This window comes from Malania oleifera, chromosome 8 (genome assembly GCF_029873635.1).
Source record: "Malania oleifera isolate guangnan ecotype guangnan chromosome 8, ASM2987363v1, whole genome shotgun sequence".
Lineage (NCBI taxonomy): Eukaryota > Viridiplantae > Streptophyta > Magnoliopsida > Santalales > Ximeniaceae > Malania > Malania oleifera.
The window spans coordinates 57,484,567-57,498,955 of NC_080424.1; the positions used below are offsets into that span (position 1 = coordinate 57,484,567).

The 14,389-nt window shown below is 38.7% G+C and overlaps 1 protein-coding gene across 3 annotated transcripts in view; it reads left to right on the forward strand.

Moving 5' to 3' along the window:
* The window catches only part of LOC131162037 (chaperone protein dnaJ 1, mitochondrial), a 93,735-nt gene extending 79,590 nt beyond the window's left edge, over window positions 1-14,145 (forward strand). Inside the window, exon 18 of one of the 3 annotated variants that reach the window (XR_009138672.1) lies at window positions 13,779-13,834. Coding sequence is in view for 2 of the 3 variants with exons in the window: in XM_058118138.1 (XP_057974121.1) it covers window positions 13,779-13,878 (100 nt within the window). In the remaining variant the exon portion in view is untranslated. Of the gene's footprint in view, window positions 1-13,778 lie in introns of all 3 variants that reach the window. The other 2 variants (XM_058118138.1, XM_058118140.1) reach the window with 2 other exon arrangements.
* Window positions 14,146-14,389: the final 244 nt, after the last annotated feature.

Below are 14,389 nucleotides of genomic sequence, written 5' to 3' on the forward strand. Positions count from 1 at the left end.
TTTTGTTGGGGAAGCTGTGGCAGTATGATAGGATGGTGATTCATGATGGTTTTAGGAATGAGTATAGATTTGTGAAGGATGGAAAAAAATTCAAGCTTTGCTCCTTTAACCCCAAAATAGGTTTACGAGGACCAGCTGAAGCTGAAAAGTGTGATTGAGCAAACAAGAAAGGTTGAGGCCGAAACAAGATAAAGAAAAATGAGAGAGAAGAAAAATGGGGGTGAGATTGAAACCTCAAGAAAAAAGTGAGAGAAAAAGAAACTAGAGAGGTCGCCGAGAAAAACGAAAAGAGAGTGGATGAAGAGAAAGTCAAGGCCATCAAGGAGTGGCCAACACCTAAAGGCATCACTGAGGTAAGAAGCTTTCATGGTTTAGCTAGCTATTATAAGCGTTTTTTAAAGGATTTTAGCACCATTGCTGCACCACTCACTGAAGTAATTAAAAAGAATGTTGGATTTCATTGGGGGATTGATCAAGTGAATGCATTTGCTACTACTAAAGAAAGGTTATGTTCTGTACTTTTGTTAGCATTACCTGACTTTAACAAAACTTTTGAGATTGAATATGATGCCTTAGGAATAGGAATTGCAGTCATTTTGATGTAGAATAGGTAGCCCATAGCTTTCTTCAATGAGAAGCTAAGTGTGGCGCCGCCGAATTACCCCAGTTATGACAAAGAACTTTATGCTCTTGTTCGCGCTCTAGAGACACGGTAGCACTACCTTTGGCCTAAGGAGTTTGTGATCCATATTGAACATGAATCATTGAAGCATCTCAAGGGTCAAGGTAAATTAAATAAGAAACATGCTAGATGGATGGAATACATTGAGACCTTTCCTTATGTCATCCGTTACAAGCAAGGTAAGGAGAACATTGTTGTTGATGCTTTATCACGGAGGTATGTACTTCTAACTTCTATGAGTGCTAAAATGCTTGGGTTTTAATATGTGAAAGACATGTATGCCAATGATGCTGATTTTTTTGACGTGTATATGGCGTGTGATAAAGCAGCATTTGGTAAGTTTTACAAGCATGATGGTTATTATTTTAAAGAAAGCAAATTGTGTGTGCCAAATTGTTCAATGCGTGAATTATTGGTGCGTGAGGCACATGGGTTGGGATTAATGGGACACTTTGGTGTCAGGAAAACCTTAGAAATTTTACATGAACATTTATTTTGGCCTAGGATGAGAAGAGACGTCACTCAAATATGTGGTAGGTGCATTAGATGTTGAAAGGTCAAACCACATGGGTTGTATACACCCTTACCCTTTCCTTGTGAGCCCTGGGTAGACATATCTATGGACTTTGTTTTCGGGCTACCTAGGACAAAAAAGGGTAGAGTTTCTATTTTTGTGGTAGTGGACAGATTTAGTAAAATGGCACATTTCATTCCATGCCATAAAACAGATGATGCCACAAACATAGCTAATTTGTTTTTCAAGGAAATAGTGTGACTCCATGGTGTACCTAGGAGTATTGTTTTCGATAGGGATGTTAAACTCCTTAGCTACTTTTGGAAGGTTTTGTGGTGAAAATTAGGTACCAAACTTTTATTTTTCATTACTTGTCATCCATAGACTAATGGATAGATTGAAGTAGTCAACAAGACTCTTACGCACTGTCATTCAAAGGAATTTAAAAACTTGGGAGGTTTGTTTGCCAGTTATGGAGTTTGCATATAATAAGACTATGCATACTACTACTTCTTATTCTCTCTTTGAAATTGTTTATGGTTTTAATCCACTTACTCCTTTAGATTTGATGCCCTTACCTATTGATGAAAGGAGTAGTTTGGATGGACACTGGAAGGCCGAATTGGTGAAGTCAAGTCATAAGAGGGTACGACTTCAAATTGCGCAGAAGAATAAAAAGTTTGCTTCCCAAGCCAATATAGGGCGAAGGCGTGTCATCTTTGAACTAGGAGATTGAGTTTGGGTTCACATGCGCAATGAAAGATTCCTAACCCATAGAAGGACTGAATTGCATCCTCGAGGTGATGGACCTTTCCAAATCCTTGAGAAAATTAATGATAATGCTTATAATGTGGATCTTTTAGGTGATTATAATGTCTTTACTACTATTAATGTTTTTGATCTTTCTCCTATTGATGTGGGTGACGATTCAAGGTCGAATCCTTTTGAGGAGAGGGGGGATGATGGGCACCATGGTGGACCGAGTCTTAAAGATCCCTTGCAAGTTCCAGATGGGCCAATCACAAGGTCAAGTGCTAAGAAGATCAAGGAAGCAATGCAAGGATTGGTGTAATCCACTTGGGCCGAGTTTGCAAATTTATCAAGCAAGACCCCAACATTCAAGATGGGCTTGAAAGAAGAAGAACCGGCTTTAATTCATGTGATACAAGCTACAGAGTGGGGCGGCATAGCTTAGTGGTTTAGTGTAAGACTCTTTATTTCATTAAGTATAGGCGTACGGGGGTTGTAGGCGTTTGGGCCTATTTAGTTTATTAGGTGGGCTTCTTTTATTAGTTACTTATAGGCATGTAGTTTAGGGTGTTTTGGGCTTGAGATGTTCAACCCTTGTCTTTTAATTGTTGTAGGCCTTAGTTGGCCTTAGGGTTTCATGGAGGGGTTAAAAAACATACTTGTAGGCAAATTCTCCACAAATTGAACGTGAATGAAGTTTTCTTCATAGAGAATTTTCAATTTTCTCTACTTGTTCTTGAATGAAATAAGAACTTATCAAAGTCCAAACCTTTGTGGCATACTCACTGAATTTAGGTTCTTGAAACAAGATTTGAACATGTCTAGATCATCTTGACTTGATTCTTGGGTAAGTTTTCAATTTGATTGTGGGTTCAAGGGATTCCAATCTCACGGGTTCACATCACCACCTCAACATATTAGAATCAAGGACTGAAGGAGAAATGATCAAAATAACTCTGGAAGTAGTTTTCGAGTCAAATTGGGAAAAGCATCTTCCCACTTGGTAGTGAATAGGAATCTATTGGTCTTAGCAGCAACAAACTTATGACCAGCAGAAAGCAATGCAAATTGCACATTTGAAAGAGGAATATTTCTAATGAAACTATCGAACTCCTACACATTGGATGTAATCCTTTGAGCCACCAAGCTTCTCATTAGAGTATCTTGTCACATTGAAATCCCCTCTGTACACAAATAAGGGGAACACAAATCATATACTGCAGCAAGCTACTTTGAAAAAAAACTTCTATATCTTCAACAATTATGTCCATGAAGAGAAGTGAACTGCCACTGCAAAGATTGACACTTAACACGACCCTAGAGTGGTCTTTGGTTTGTGGACTAGAAGATGCCCCTTGAAATGACATTTCAGAAATCGTATTTTTGAGAACAAGATGACCATTCAACATAATACTTTTATTCCCATGGAATGTTCACTATCACATCACTTTTCGGGCCCAAATAAACATGAGAATGGGATACCATGGACATCATATTACGGGCATCCTAAAGGATCCTTTGAGACAAATGTCACCTAAGTGCCAGTTAATCTTCCTCACAAACCTAATTTCCCAAATCACAAAAATAATTCGAGAGGAACCCATTGAGGCTAACCATTCCTAGTCCTTAGATCTAGACTCTTGAATACTTCTAAGGGCCCATTGACCTTCTCTAACTAGGCTCTTGGAACATTATCAAATCAGGGGAAACCTTTGATTTGACTTTTTTAACTTTATATTGCTTTACAAGATCCCTTATGTCAAAGTGTTGTGTGAATAGCTAAATTAATTGACCTTGAATTCTGTATATTATATATAGACTTTACAAGAATGCTATACAACAACAACAAAACGAAGCCTAAGTCCCACTAAGTGGGGTCGGCTATATGAATCCTTTTTCGCCAATTTATGCGATCATTGACCATTTCTTTTGATAGATTTAAGAATATTAAATCCTAACTCACTATCTCCTCCCAAGTTATTTTAGGTCTACCCCTACTCCTTCTACTGCCCCCCACAGTAACTAAGTCACTCTTTCTCACAAGGGCATTATAAGGTCTATGTTGCAAGTGTCCATACCGTCTGAGTCGTCCCTGCCTTATCTTATTTTCTATAGGAGCTACACCTAACTTACCACGAATATGTTCATTCCTTAATTTATCTTTCAATGTTATATCACTCAACCATCTAAGCATCCTCATCTCGGCAACTTTTACTTTTTGAATATTATGTTTCTTCGTCGCCCAACATTTCGATCCATATAGCATAGCTGGTTTTATAGCTGTCCTATAAAACTTCCCTTTCAATTTTAAGGGTATTCTATGATCACATAGCACACTTGAAGTATTTCTCCATTTTATCCAACTTGCTTTAACTCTATGCATTACATCATCTTCAATTTCTCCTTCAGCTTGCATAATAGATCCAAGGTATCGAAAACTACAAGTGCTATTTATTTCTTCATCATCAAGTTTAACTTTGTCTTCAATATTCCTCCTATCATTACTAAAATTACATTTCATATATTGTGTTTTATTTTTACAAGAATGCTATACATGGAAAGTAAATAAGGTCAAGCATGATTCTGGCCCTATACATGTAAACTAAATATATGCTAACTTTACAAAATAATGAATTGAAAAATAAGGAAATAATTGTGGGGCTGAAGTAAGGAAAGAAATCTTTTGCTTTGCTGTTTGCTGTTCCATTGACACCCCCCCCCCTCCCTCAAATTGATGCGGGTTGATCAACAAGCATCAATTTGCGACTTAGGAAACAATGTCGATGAGAGCCTTGGTGAAGATATCCGCAATTTGTAATTTAGTGGAAATGTGTGGAAGAGTGATAACACGAGCTTCAAATGCTTCACGGATAGAGTGACAATTGACTTCAATATGCTTTGTGCACTCATGAAAGACAGAATTGGTCGTGATCTGGATAGCACTTGTATTATTGACATGTAGAGGTGCAGGATTTGTCTTAGAAAAATCTAGTTCAGCAAGCAAACCTCGAAGCCAAATAATTTCAAAACAAGTAAGAAACATCACTCAGTATTCAGATTCCGTTGATGACTTAGAAACTCTGTCTTGCTTCTTACTCTTCCAAGAGATCAATACATCACCTAAGAACACACATGAACCAGTGATGGAGCGACGTGTATCTACACAACCAGCCCACTCAGCATCACTATAAGCAGCAAAGCGAGTGGAATTGTCTGTAGGGAAGAATAAGCCACGGGCAGAAGTGCCCTAAACATAGCGTATGATCCAAGGACAGCAGCCAAATGAAGATGACGAGGAGTCTAGAGAAACTGGCTGACTTGCTATACAACAAAAGAAATGTTTGGTCTAGTAATAGTGAGATAGACAAGACTACGCACCAACTTCCGATATATACTAGGATCAGCAAGTAAGTCACCCTCCTCTTTGCGAAGCTTGACATTTAATTCCATGGGAGTATAAACAGAAGTACCCTTCTGAAGGCCAGCTGTGGCCACCAATTCACTAGCATACTTATGTTCATTGAGTGAAATACTCGAGGGACTACAATTCACCTCAAGACCAAGAAAATATGTGAGAGACCCATGATCTTTCATATGAAAGGACACTGAGAGATGACCTTTTAGCTAAACAAGTAAAGCAGAATCGAAACCAATAATCACAATATCATCAACATAAACCAAAAGAACAACAACACCCATGTCTGATCTCCGAAGAAACAATGAAGTGTCATACTTGCTCTGCTTGAATGAAAATTGTAATAAAGTGGTGCAGAATTTATGAAACCATGCCCTCGGAGCTTGTTTGAGACCATAAAGAGAGTGACGAAGCTTACACACATGTGAAGTCGAAGAGGGAAACAAGCCAGGGGGTGGCTTCATATAAATACACTCTTTAAGATCCCCATGAAGAAAAGCATTCTTGACATCCGTTTGATGTAGTGGCCAATCATTGGAAGCAGCAATAGCCAAAATTGTACGAACAGTAGTCATCTTAGCCATAGGAGCAAAAGTTTTTTCATAATTGACACCATATTCCATATTACTCACAAGTGCAACAAGGCAAGCTTTCTAATGATCCAGACTTCCATCAGATCGGACCTTGATTGAGTAAACCCATTTACAACCCAGAGGAACAATGGTGGGAAGACAAAGTTCCATGTACCAGGTGTGATTGGCCTCTAGAGCGGCAATTTCTTCCTGCATAGCTTGTTGCCAACAATCATGCTTCCCAGTGTGTGAGTAGGATGTGGGAATATCTAAATTGGACAATGCCGCAGTAAGAGTTGAAACATAATTGCCAGAACTTGAAGTGGGAAACCCATGCTTATCCGGGGGTACAGGCATTCAAGAAGAGCGACGTACCAAAAGCTTTGGAGGTGCTGTAACTGACTGAATCTGGAGCGTCGTAGGATCAGATATCGGATGAGCTACCGGAAGAGACTGTGGGCAAAAGCGTCGCGTATACACATTACCCGTTTTAAAACGAGAGTTGACTTGGTGAGGATCCGAGAACTACTACTCAAAGGAGGGGAGAATCACAATAGAAGAGGAGGTTACAGAGGACACAGGAAGAAATCTTGATTTTCAAAGAAAATAACATTCCTAGAAATGCGTGTACAATGTAATGTAGGATATCATAGCAAACAAATCCCTTTTGACACACACTATATCCCAAGAATGCACATTGAACATATTGAGTAGATAATTTATGTAGCTCATGAGGAGGTAAATGAACAAAACATAACACAACCAAAGGTATGGAGGTTATCGTAACTAGGTTGCTTAGAAAATAAGCGGAAATAGGGAGACTCCATGAGTAGGACTTGAGAAGGTAAACGATTAATCATGTAAGTAGCAGTTTTCAGAGCCTCAACCTAGAACAAGGATGAAATAGAGGATTCCAGCAAGAGAGTACGTACCACATCTAGGAGATGACGATTTTTCCGTTCGGCTACTCCATTCTATTCGGGAGTAGCAGGACATGAACGTTGATGAATAATACCTTTAGAAGTCAAAAATGCCTAAAACTCAGTAGGTACATATTCAGCACGAAAATCTGTGCGTAATGTCTTAATAGAAGCAGAAGATTGATTGTCTGCATGCGCTAAAAACACAGTGAAAGTAAGAAAAACCTCAGATTTAGAGCAAAGAAAGTAGACCCAAGTAAATTTGCTATGATCATCAATGAAAGTCACATAGTATTTAAATTTTTCATGTGAACTAATCGGGGAAGGTCTCCAAACATCACTATGGATAAGATCAAAATACTGAGAAGCTCTACTAGCATGCAAAGGGAAGGGATGAGTTTTGCTTTTACCATGTTTGCAAGAGGCACACTCAAGAGATAAAGAAGAACATTCTTTATAGCGAAGTAAACCAGAATTCAATACATGAGATAAAATATGAGTATTGGGATGCCCTAAGCGCCCCACTTTAGGCCCCTTCGTGATCAGCTCCCCCATTACGTGGTCCTGTACAACACATCCATTACTAGAAAAATTAACAGCACAATTGTTATCAACTAATTGACTAACAAAAATAAGATTTGTGGAAAGCTGAGAAGCAAGAAGCACATTAGTGAACTTAGAAGAGGCATCTTCGATAGCAGCTACTGGCAAAGAATTGCCATTCGCAGTCTGAATAGCAAATTGACCAACGTAGGGCCGAACATGACACAGGGTAGTGGGATTATTCGTCATGTGATTAGAGGCACCCGAGTCCACATACTAGAGTTTAGTAGACTTGTTATCTTGGAGCGCCATTGCTGATAATGCCGAAATTAGCATCTGTTGCACCATTTTGGGGGCGTAGTAGTTCGTTGTAGGAGGTGCAGGAACAGAGGAGTCACCTGAAGAAGAGTGAGGGGCTGGTGGGGGGTACACTAACAAAAGTCTGTAATGCCTAGGCCTGATGATTCTGCAGGCGGATACGATAGTCTTTGATAATGTGATCCTTCTTGCAATAAGAGCAGAATTTCTTGGAACAATTAGTAGTGATATGCCCAAATTCTTTGTAGGAAAAATGCTGCAAGGTGCTAGAATGCGCAGGCAGTCCTCGTTGTTGAACAGCATAACCCACAGGGATAGACCCTGAACTACCATGAGATTGTGCTAGAGTAACTTGAGTACTTAGCCGCCGTTCTTCACGAAGTAACTGTTAGGGATTTATACTGAAAGACATGCTTTATGTAATCGGTTAATAACTTCAGTTATTCCATTTTAATGAGAATCTTTGTGAGCAATGTTTGCCTGACATCGTTTATTTAATGATTATGCATGTGTGTCTTTTATTTTATATAGTAGGTGGTCTAGTATGTAGAGTACGACTTATACACAGAAGATTAGATCATTAGTTCTTATAGAATATAAGTTTATTGTTCAGAATCTTAAATGAAATTGGACACACCGTTGGTAGGACTGTAGCACATGGTTTTAATAGATCTGTCTTGACTATTGGGAATGGTACAGTTCCAACTCCTTGTGCTAGTACACTTTGTGTGTATTGAACATGACAGTCTTGAGGTAATTATTTTTATATTGACTACATAAAAAAATTAATACCTCATGGTTATTATGAGTGCTTATGCTCTTAATCCTGATATGATTATTGGACACGTGCATATAGTGTTTATTACTTTGATTCATAGAAGAGTGAGATTCTTTATGGGTCAAAATACTTAGTGAGTTGGGTGATGACATTATGTGTATGGTAAACATTAATTATTGATGGAATCCATGTCCCGGTATTGGGATTGATGATACCTCCCTGAGGAAGCTTATAAGTTTTGATTGTGTCAAACCCTATAGGTGGATTTTGAATCCGGCACATCAAATAAGTTAAGTGGAAGGTCTCAGGGAATTAATATGTCAATTAATTAAATTGTTAGCAATTTAATTTAATAGACGAGTATCTGTAATCTTTACGTAAAGAGATCAATAAGTATTTAATAATAGAAATTCGAAATTTAATTTCGAATATGACAGGGATTGCAATTATAATTCTTTAGTGGTATGAATTATAATTAACGTTATTAAGGAAAAATTCAGGTCGAATTAGGAATTCTTAATTACGTGGGAAACCCTAGTCATAGTTGTCCAGAGGTCCTTGCTGTAGCCTATATTCACGCACTCCATTCAGCAGTTGGAAAGAAAAAAAAAAAAACTCTCAGAGCAGTTGTTTTCATGAGAGAAGAAAACCCTAGCAGCCGCTTACGAGTCCACTCTCTCAGGAGCAAGGCGTGTTCAAGGAATACAGTAGAAGATTCCTAGTCGTCTTTAAGAGCTCGTTTTTGTACTTGCAGATTCGGGATCAAATCAGACATATCTCGCAGGTATAATCCTAATAACGTAATTAGGGATTGCATAATCTGATTATTTTTTTTTTATTATCCGTATGCACTACAACCGGATCTTAGGGCTATTCCGCAAGTCCCCTCAGTGACTCACTAATACAAACATCAAGAGAAGGAACAAGAGAGTGGTTCGGCAAAGACGAGCGAACAAATTCATACTCGGGGCGGAGTTTCATAAGAAATTGATCACGACGACTAGTCTCGTGAAGACGTTGAATAATGGGAAAGAGAGGCAACAGGAACATTTGTAATCACCAGGTCAGAATATTTGTTCCAAAGAGTCAAAAACCCCGAATAATAGTCTTGGATGGAGCGATTGTCATGCTGAAACATGGCAATCGCATGCTCTAATTGAAAACTATGGGCATTTTAAATAAGTCCCCATGGATTGAGTGGTGCGGTATGGTTGCAAGTTGGGGACAATATGTGGCTCAACCAAGCCAAAAAGCCAAGACATAATCCGAGCATCAAGCACAGCCCTTGGAGGACAAGCCGCTGAATCCTTGGCACCAAGCACAACCCATGAAGGACAAGATGCTAATTCCTTGGATTTATCAGGATTGGGTGCACAATCCATCCCATCAATATGACCCCAAAGATCTTTTCCCTTTAGGAAAAGTTCAAATTGAAAAACCCATGTAGAATAATTGTTACCCGTAAACTTGGCACACATAGGTCGGAGTTCATGCTAAATAAAGGAGAAAATCGAGAAGCCCAAAAAAGCAGACTGTGCCGAAAGAAAAAGACCACAAGAAAATCTAGAAGCCTAAAAATTAAGCAACGCAGGTACAAAAGAAAACCAAGACCAACCTTCCTGCATTCAAAAAAAAAAATCTTGAACCATGAAACTTGCTGAGCCGAGAATCACAAGTACAAAAACCTGCTTTGCCAAGACAGAGAAGTACTAGAAACAGCAACAGAAAGCTGTTGCCTGCTTGCCGAGAATCACAAGGACAGAAACCTGCTGTGTTGAGACAGAGAAGCACCAGGAACAGCAACAGAAAGCTGTTGCCTGCACTAAAATAAATGGCAAACCAGAAAACCTGCTGTGCCGACAGCCACTCTGCCACAGAAGTACCAAAACAACAGAGAACATGAAAATAAAATAAAATTCCAGAATAGAAAAAAAAAACCACAACAGCCACGAAACTGAGAAGACAAAAAAATTCGAAGGGGGAAAAAAACTTAGCAGTTGGCTGGTTCTGATACCATGTCAAAATATTGTGTGAATAGCTGAATTAATTGGCCTTGAGTTCTGTATATTATATATAGACTTTACAAGAATGCTATACATGGAAAGTACATAAAGTCTAGCATGATACTAGCCCTATACATGTAAGCTAAATATATGCTATTTGTACAAAATAATGAATTGAAAAATAAGGAAATAATTTTGGGGCTTGATGTGAGGAAAGAAATCTTTTGCTTTGCTGTTTGCTGTTCCATTGACATCTTAAACCCCTAATGCCAATTTACTACCACATCCTGATCTACCCTTAAACCACCCCCCCCCCCCCCCCCCCCCCCCCCGCGCGCGCGCGCTCCCCAAAGCTAGTGTTGGTAGCTAATTTCTGTAACTCTGTCCTCACCTTCCCTCTCTTTGCAATCATATGTTCTAGAGGTAACAGCAATTTGCAACTCCTGATGATTGGTACTGACAGTCTACCTCTGGGGGTCCTGGTCTGCCTTAACACCCCCCGCCCCCTCCAGCTAGTCGTGGTAGCTAATTTCTCTCTGTCCTCGCCCTCCCTCTCTTTCAAATCATATATTCTAGAGATAACAGCCTACCTCTGGGTCTTTGTTGCCCCCCCAAATTCATTACTGGGCACCTTAGGTGTAGCAGATTGCCCTTGCTAGAATCAACATCCCCTATTAACAGCGCATGTAAATTCCTTCATAATTTGCAAACAGGAGAGTACAAAGAAGAATCTCCACATCAGAGGAAACTTGGATACCATAATGAATTTGAGCAACTGAAACGCTCATCTTATGAAGGCTGTCATATTTTCCTGCAAATTCCCCCTATTTGATGAGCATGAACCTGATGAGGAGATGAAGAACCATTCAAAACACCATCTGCCACATGCCATAACCAATTACTCAAGAGTCTTGTTCACATTTTAACTCTATTCAACCCATAATCATAAGCAGAAATATTAGATTCTGCAAAAAATAGACGATTTGAAACTCTGAACAAAATATGTCCTCATGAACCTGAAGCTTAACCATCAATAAATCATTGTCATCTTCCATGAAATTGCTTATAGCAGTGTCTGATTCAGTCTCTGCATCAGACTCAAAAGTTGTTGTCTCTGATTTTCCTGTCTCTGCCTGCTGCAGTGCCCCAAAAATTTTCTTCACTTGCACCTCCTGAACGATCTTCAAACCATACAGACGTGGCTTGGGATGTGATTCCAAACAAGTGTTGTCATTCAGTCGAAATACCCCCTCCCCAAAGCACCCTCCTGAACGCATCTGCTTGACATTTGAGACTGTCGTAACCTCGTGAGGATGAACCATTTGGGTCTCTGACCTCAGGAAATGAAGATAGATTTTTGTCACTTTTTCATAAGCTCACGTCCGCCTGACCTATTTACCCTTTATTCTAAAAGGCCCAATGTTATTAAATGAATAAGTCTGCCCGACCTAAATGATAATCCTGTTGGCTGAAAGGAAGATACACAACTTATTCAGTCTGCCCACTTATCTTGAAGTCCATTCCCGCTTAAATTTGACTTATATTTGTAAACAATAACACCACCATCAAGGAGGATATAGGCAATTATTAAGAGTTTTGTAAAGAAAATACCATCAAACAAATTAAAATTCCATCTGATATCTAGCAAACAATAGTTGCAGCAAATAAGCCTCCTTCAGCATGTCCCTAAGTGCTTATTCGAGCCAAGGAATATTATCAGCGCAGCTGGTGAATTGGATATGAGATTGGCACATCTTTTGCCTCATCAACGGTCAAATCCTGTATCATAAACAATTCATTAATCAACTGTAATTTCTGGTTGTGCAGTAAAGAACATCAATGATAGCTTCAGACTGGTGTCCTGGTTGTCTAGCCGACGTGCCAACTTTGTCACTGCAACAATAATTCTGTACATGTTCTTTTCTCCTTTGTTCGTTTGGTTTTTTTTTTTTTTTTCATGTGCGTTTGTGTGTGTGTGTTTTGGTTTTTTGCTAGAACTAGATTCATTGATGTGCTTTGATATTGTTTGGAAGATGGACCTCCTTGGGACTGGAAAGTAGATATTCCTCCTTGTGACTGGAGATGATGTGCCTCCTTGGGTCCCTGAGAAATCCACAACATTTATCCCAAGTCTTCCAAAGTCGATTCTCACTTTATCATTGTGGGCATTTCCCACGTTTTTCCCATGTTCAGCCCTTTTCTGTGAATGTTTTTGGGTGCAACCTGTAACCTCATGTTTTCTCTGATGCAATATTTCTGCTCCTTTTTGGTTGAGTTTGATGTTAGGGTCTGACATTTTTATTGTTTTGCCCAAATTCTATCCTGTGAGGATAAAAATACCATAGTTTTAAAATCCAGACCAGTGACCAACTTGGTGAGCTTACCAGGTTGGTCGGATCGGTTGGACCGGTGGGTCAGCTTGGCAGTTGAACCGGTAATTTTATTATCAAATATTATATAATTTTTATATTGTATACATATCTATTTAAAAATAATTTAATATAAATACTGATTTAATGATTTATTTTATAAAATGAAAAAAAAAAAACAAGGGAAGTTTTCAAATATAATATATCCTATTTTACAACACTTTTTGGTAGCACACTAATTCCTTAAGTCAGTGTGCAGGGTTCAATTCCTGCTTGTGCCATGAATTCTACATTTTCGCATGCTTACTTGTTGGGTCAACTCGGCTGACACACCAAGTTTGACTGATTTATGTTGATTCGCACCGATTTGGCCAAGTTGATGCCAGTTCTGAAAAAATCTGGTTCTTGTCCTTGTCTGGACCGGCCAACCCACTGGTTCGGCCGGTTGGTCCAGGTTTAATAACTAGGAAAAATACTGTTATGCGAGTCTTTTTGCTTCTTAGGTCACGGATTCTCTATTTGAAGCCATTGAAGAATAGTCAGTTGAGATTTATGTACTCGAGGCTTGCCAATTTTTTCCATTGTTTGTGGATTTTAGTTTTTGGTGTTCTTCTGAACTACTCTTTTTATGTCCTAGCATGTATGTTTTCTTACCCTGTTGAATTGTACATTGCTAATCATTCATTAACTGTTTCATCACTGAAATCCCAAACTGTTTATAACATTCTAAAGAATTTCACTTGCCTTGAACCTATTAACTTGCATGGGGATCCATTCTTTTGCTCAAAATGACGAGCCAGTTTGCTAAATTCTTGATTGGATATTAGAAGCTTCTTCAGTCACTCTTGCGAGTGTAATGAAGATTCTAAAAATGAATAACAGGCTTTATCAGCAGATACTGATTGAACTTACAGGTGGCAGCAGATTCTTGAACATGTGACGGGCCCTGATTTTATGGTCAAAATTTCAGTCATCATGTTGATGCTTCTGTTCCTGAGTAAAGCAATTGGCTGATGGTGAAATTGTGGCGATTTGATGAATTTATGCCATTAATCTATGCTACAGGGTTGCTGCCATCTTTATTTGTTCTTCTGATAGAATGTCCCAATTGTTATAGTCATCCCTGCCTGTTTTGCTCATAAGGGCGGGGATTTAACACTGATCTTAGAGTTCTGTTTTTTACTTTTAACATATCTCCTTCATTGTATACATTTATATATTACTGTACAGAATTGATTCTTGTTTTTACAATAATAATAATAAAGCTTGTTCACGCATCAATTTTATGCTGCTTTCTTTGAAAGTCTGGAATTCCAAAATTACTCTTACTTATATTTGGGAGAGACTTTGGATTTGGATTTGTATGGATTTGATTTTTGATGTAATACAAATTTGTATTGAAATTTGTCCAATTGGAACAAAATTTAAATCTAAGGACTGAAATTCATATTAAAACTGAACTGAAGTGTTAGCATTTCAATATGTCTACTTTGCGTGGCTCCAATAGTTCGGTCAGGATACATGT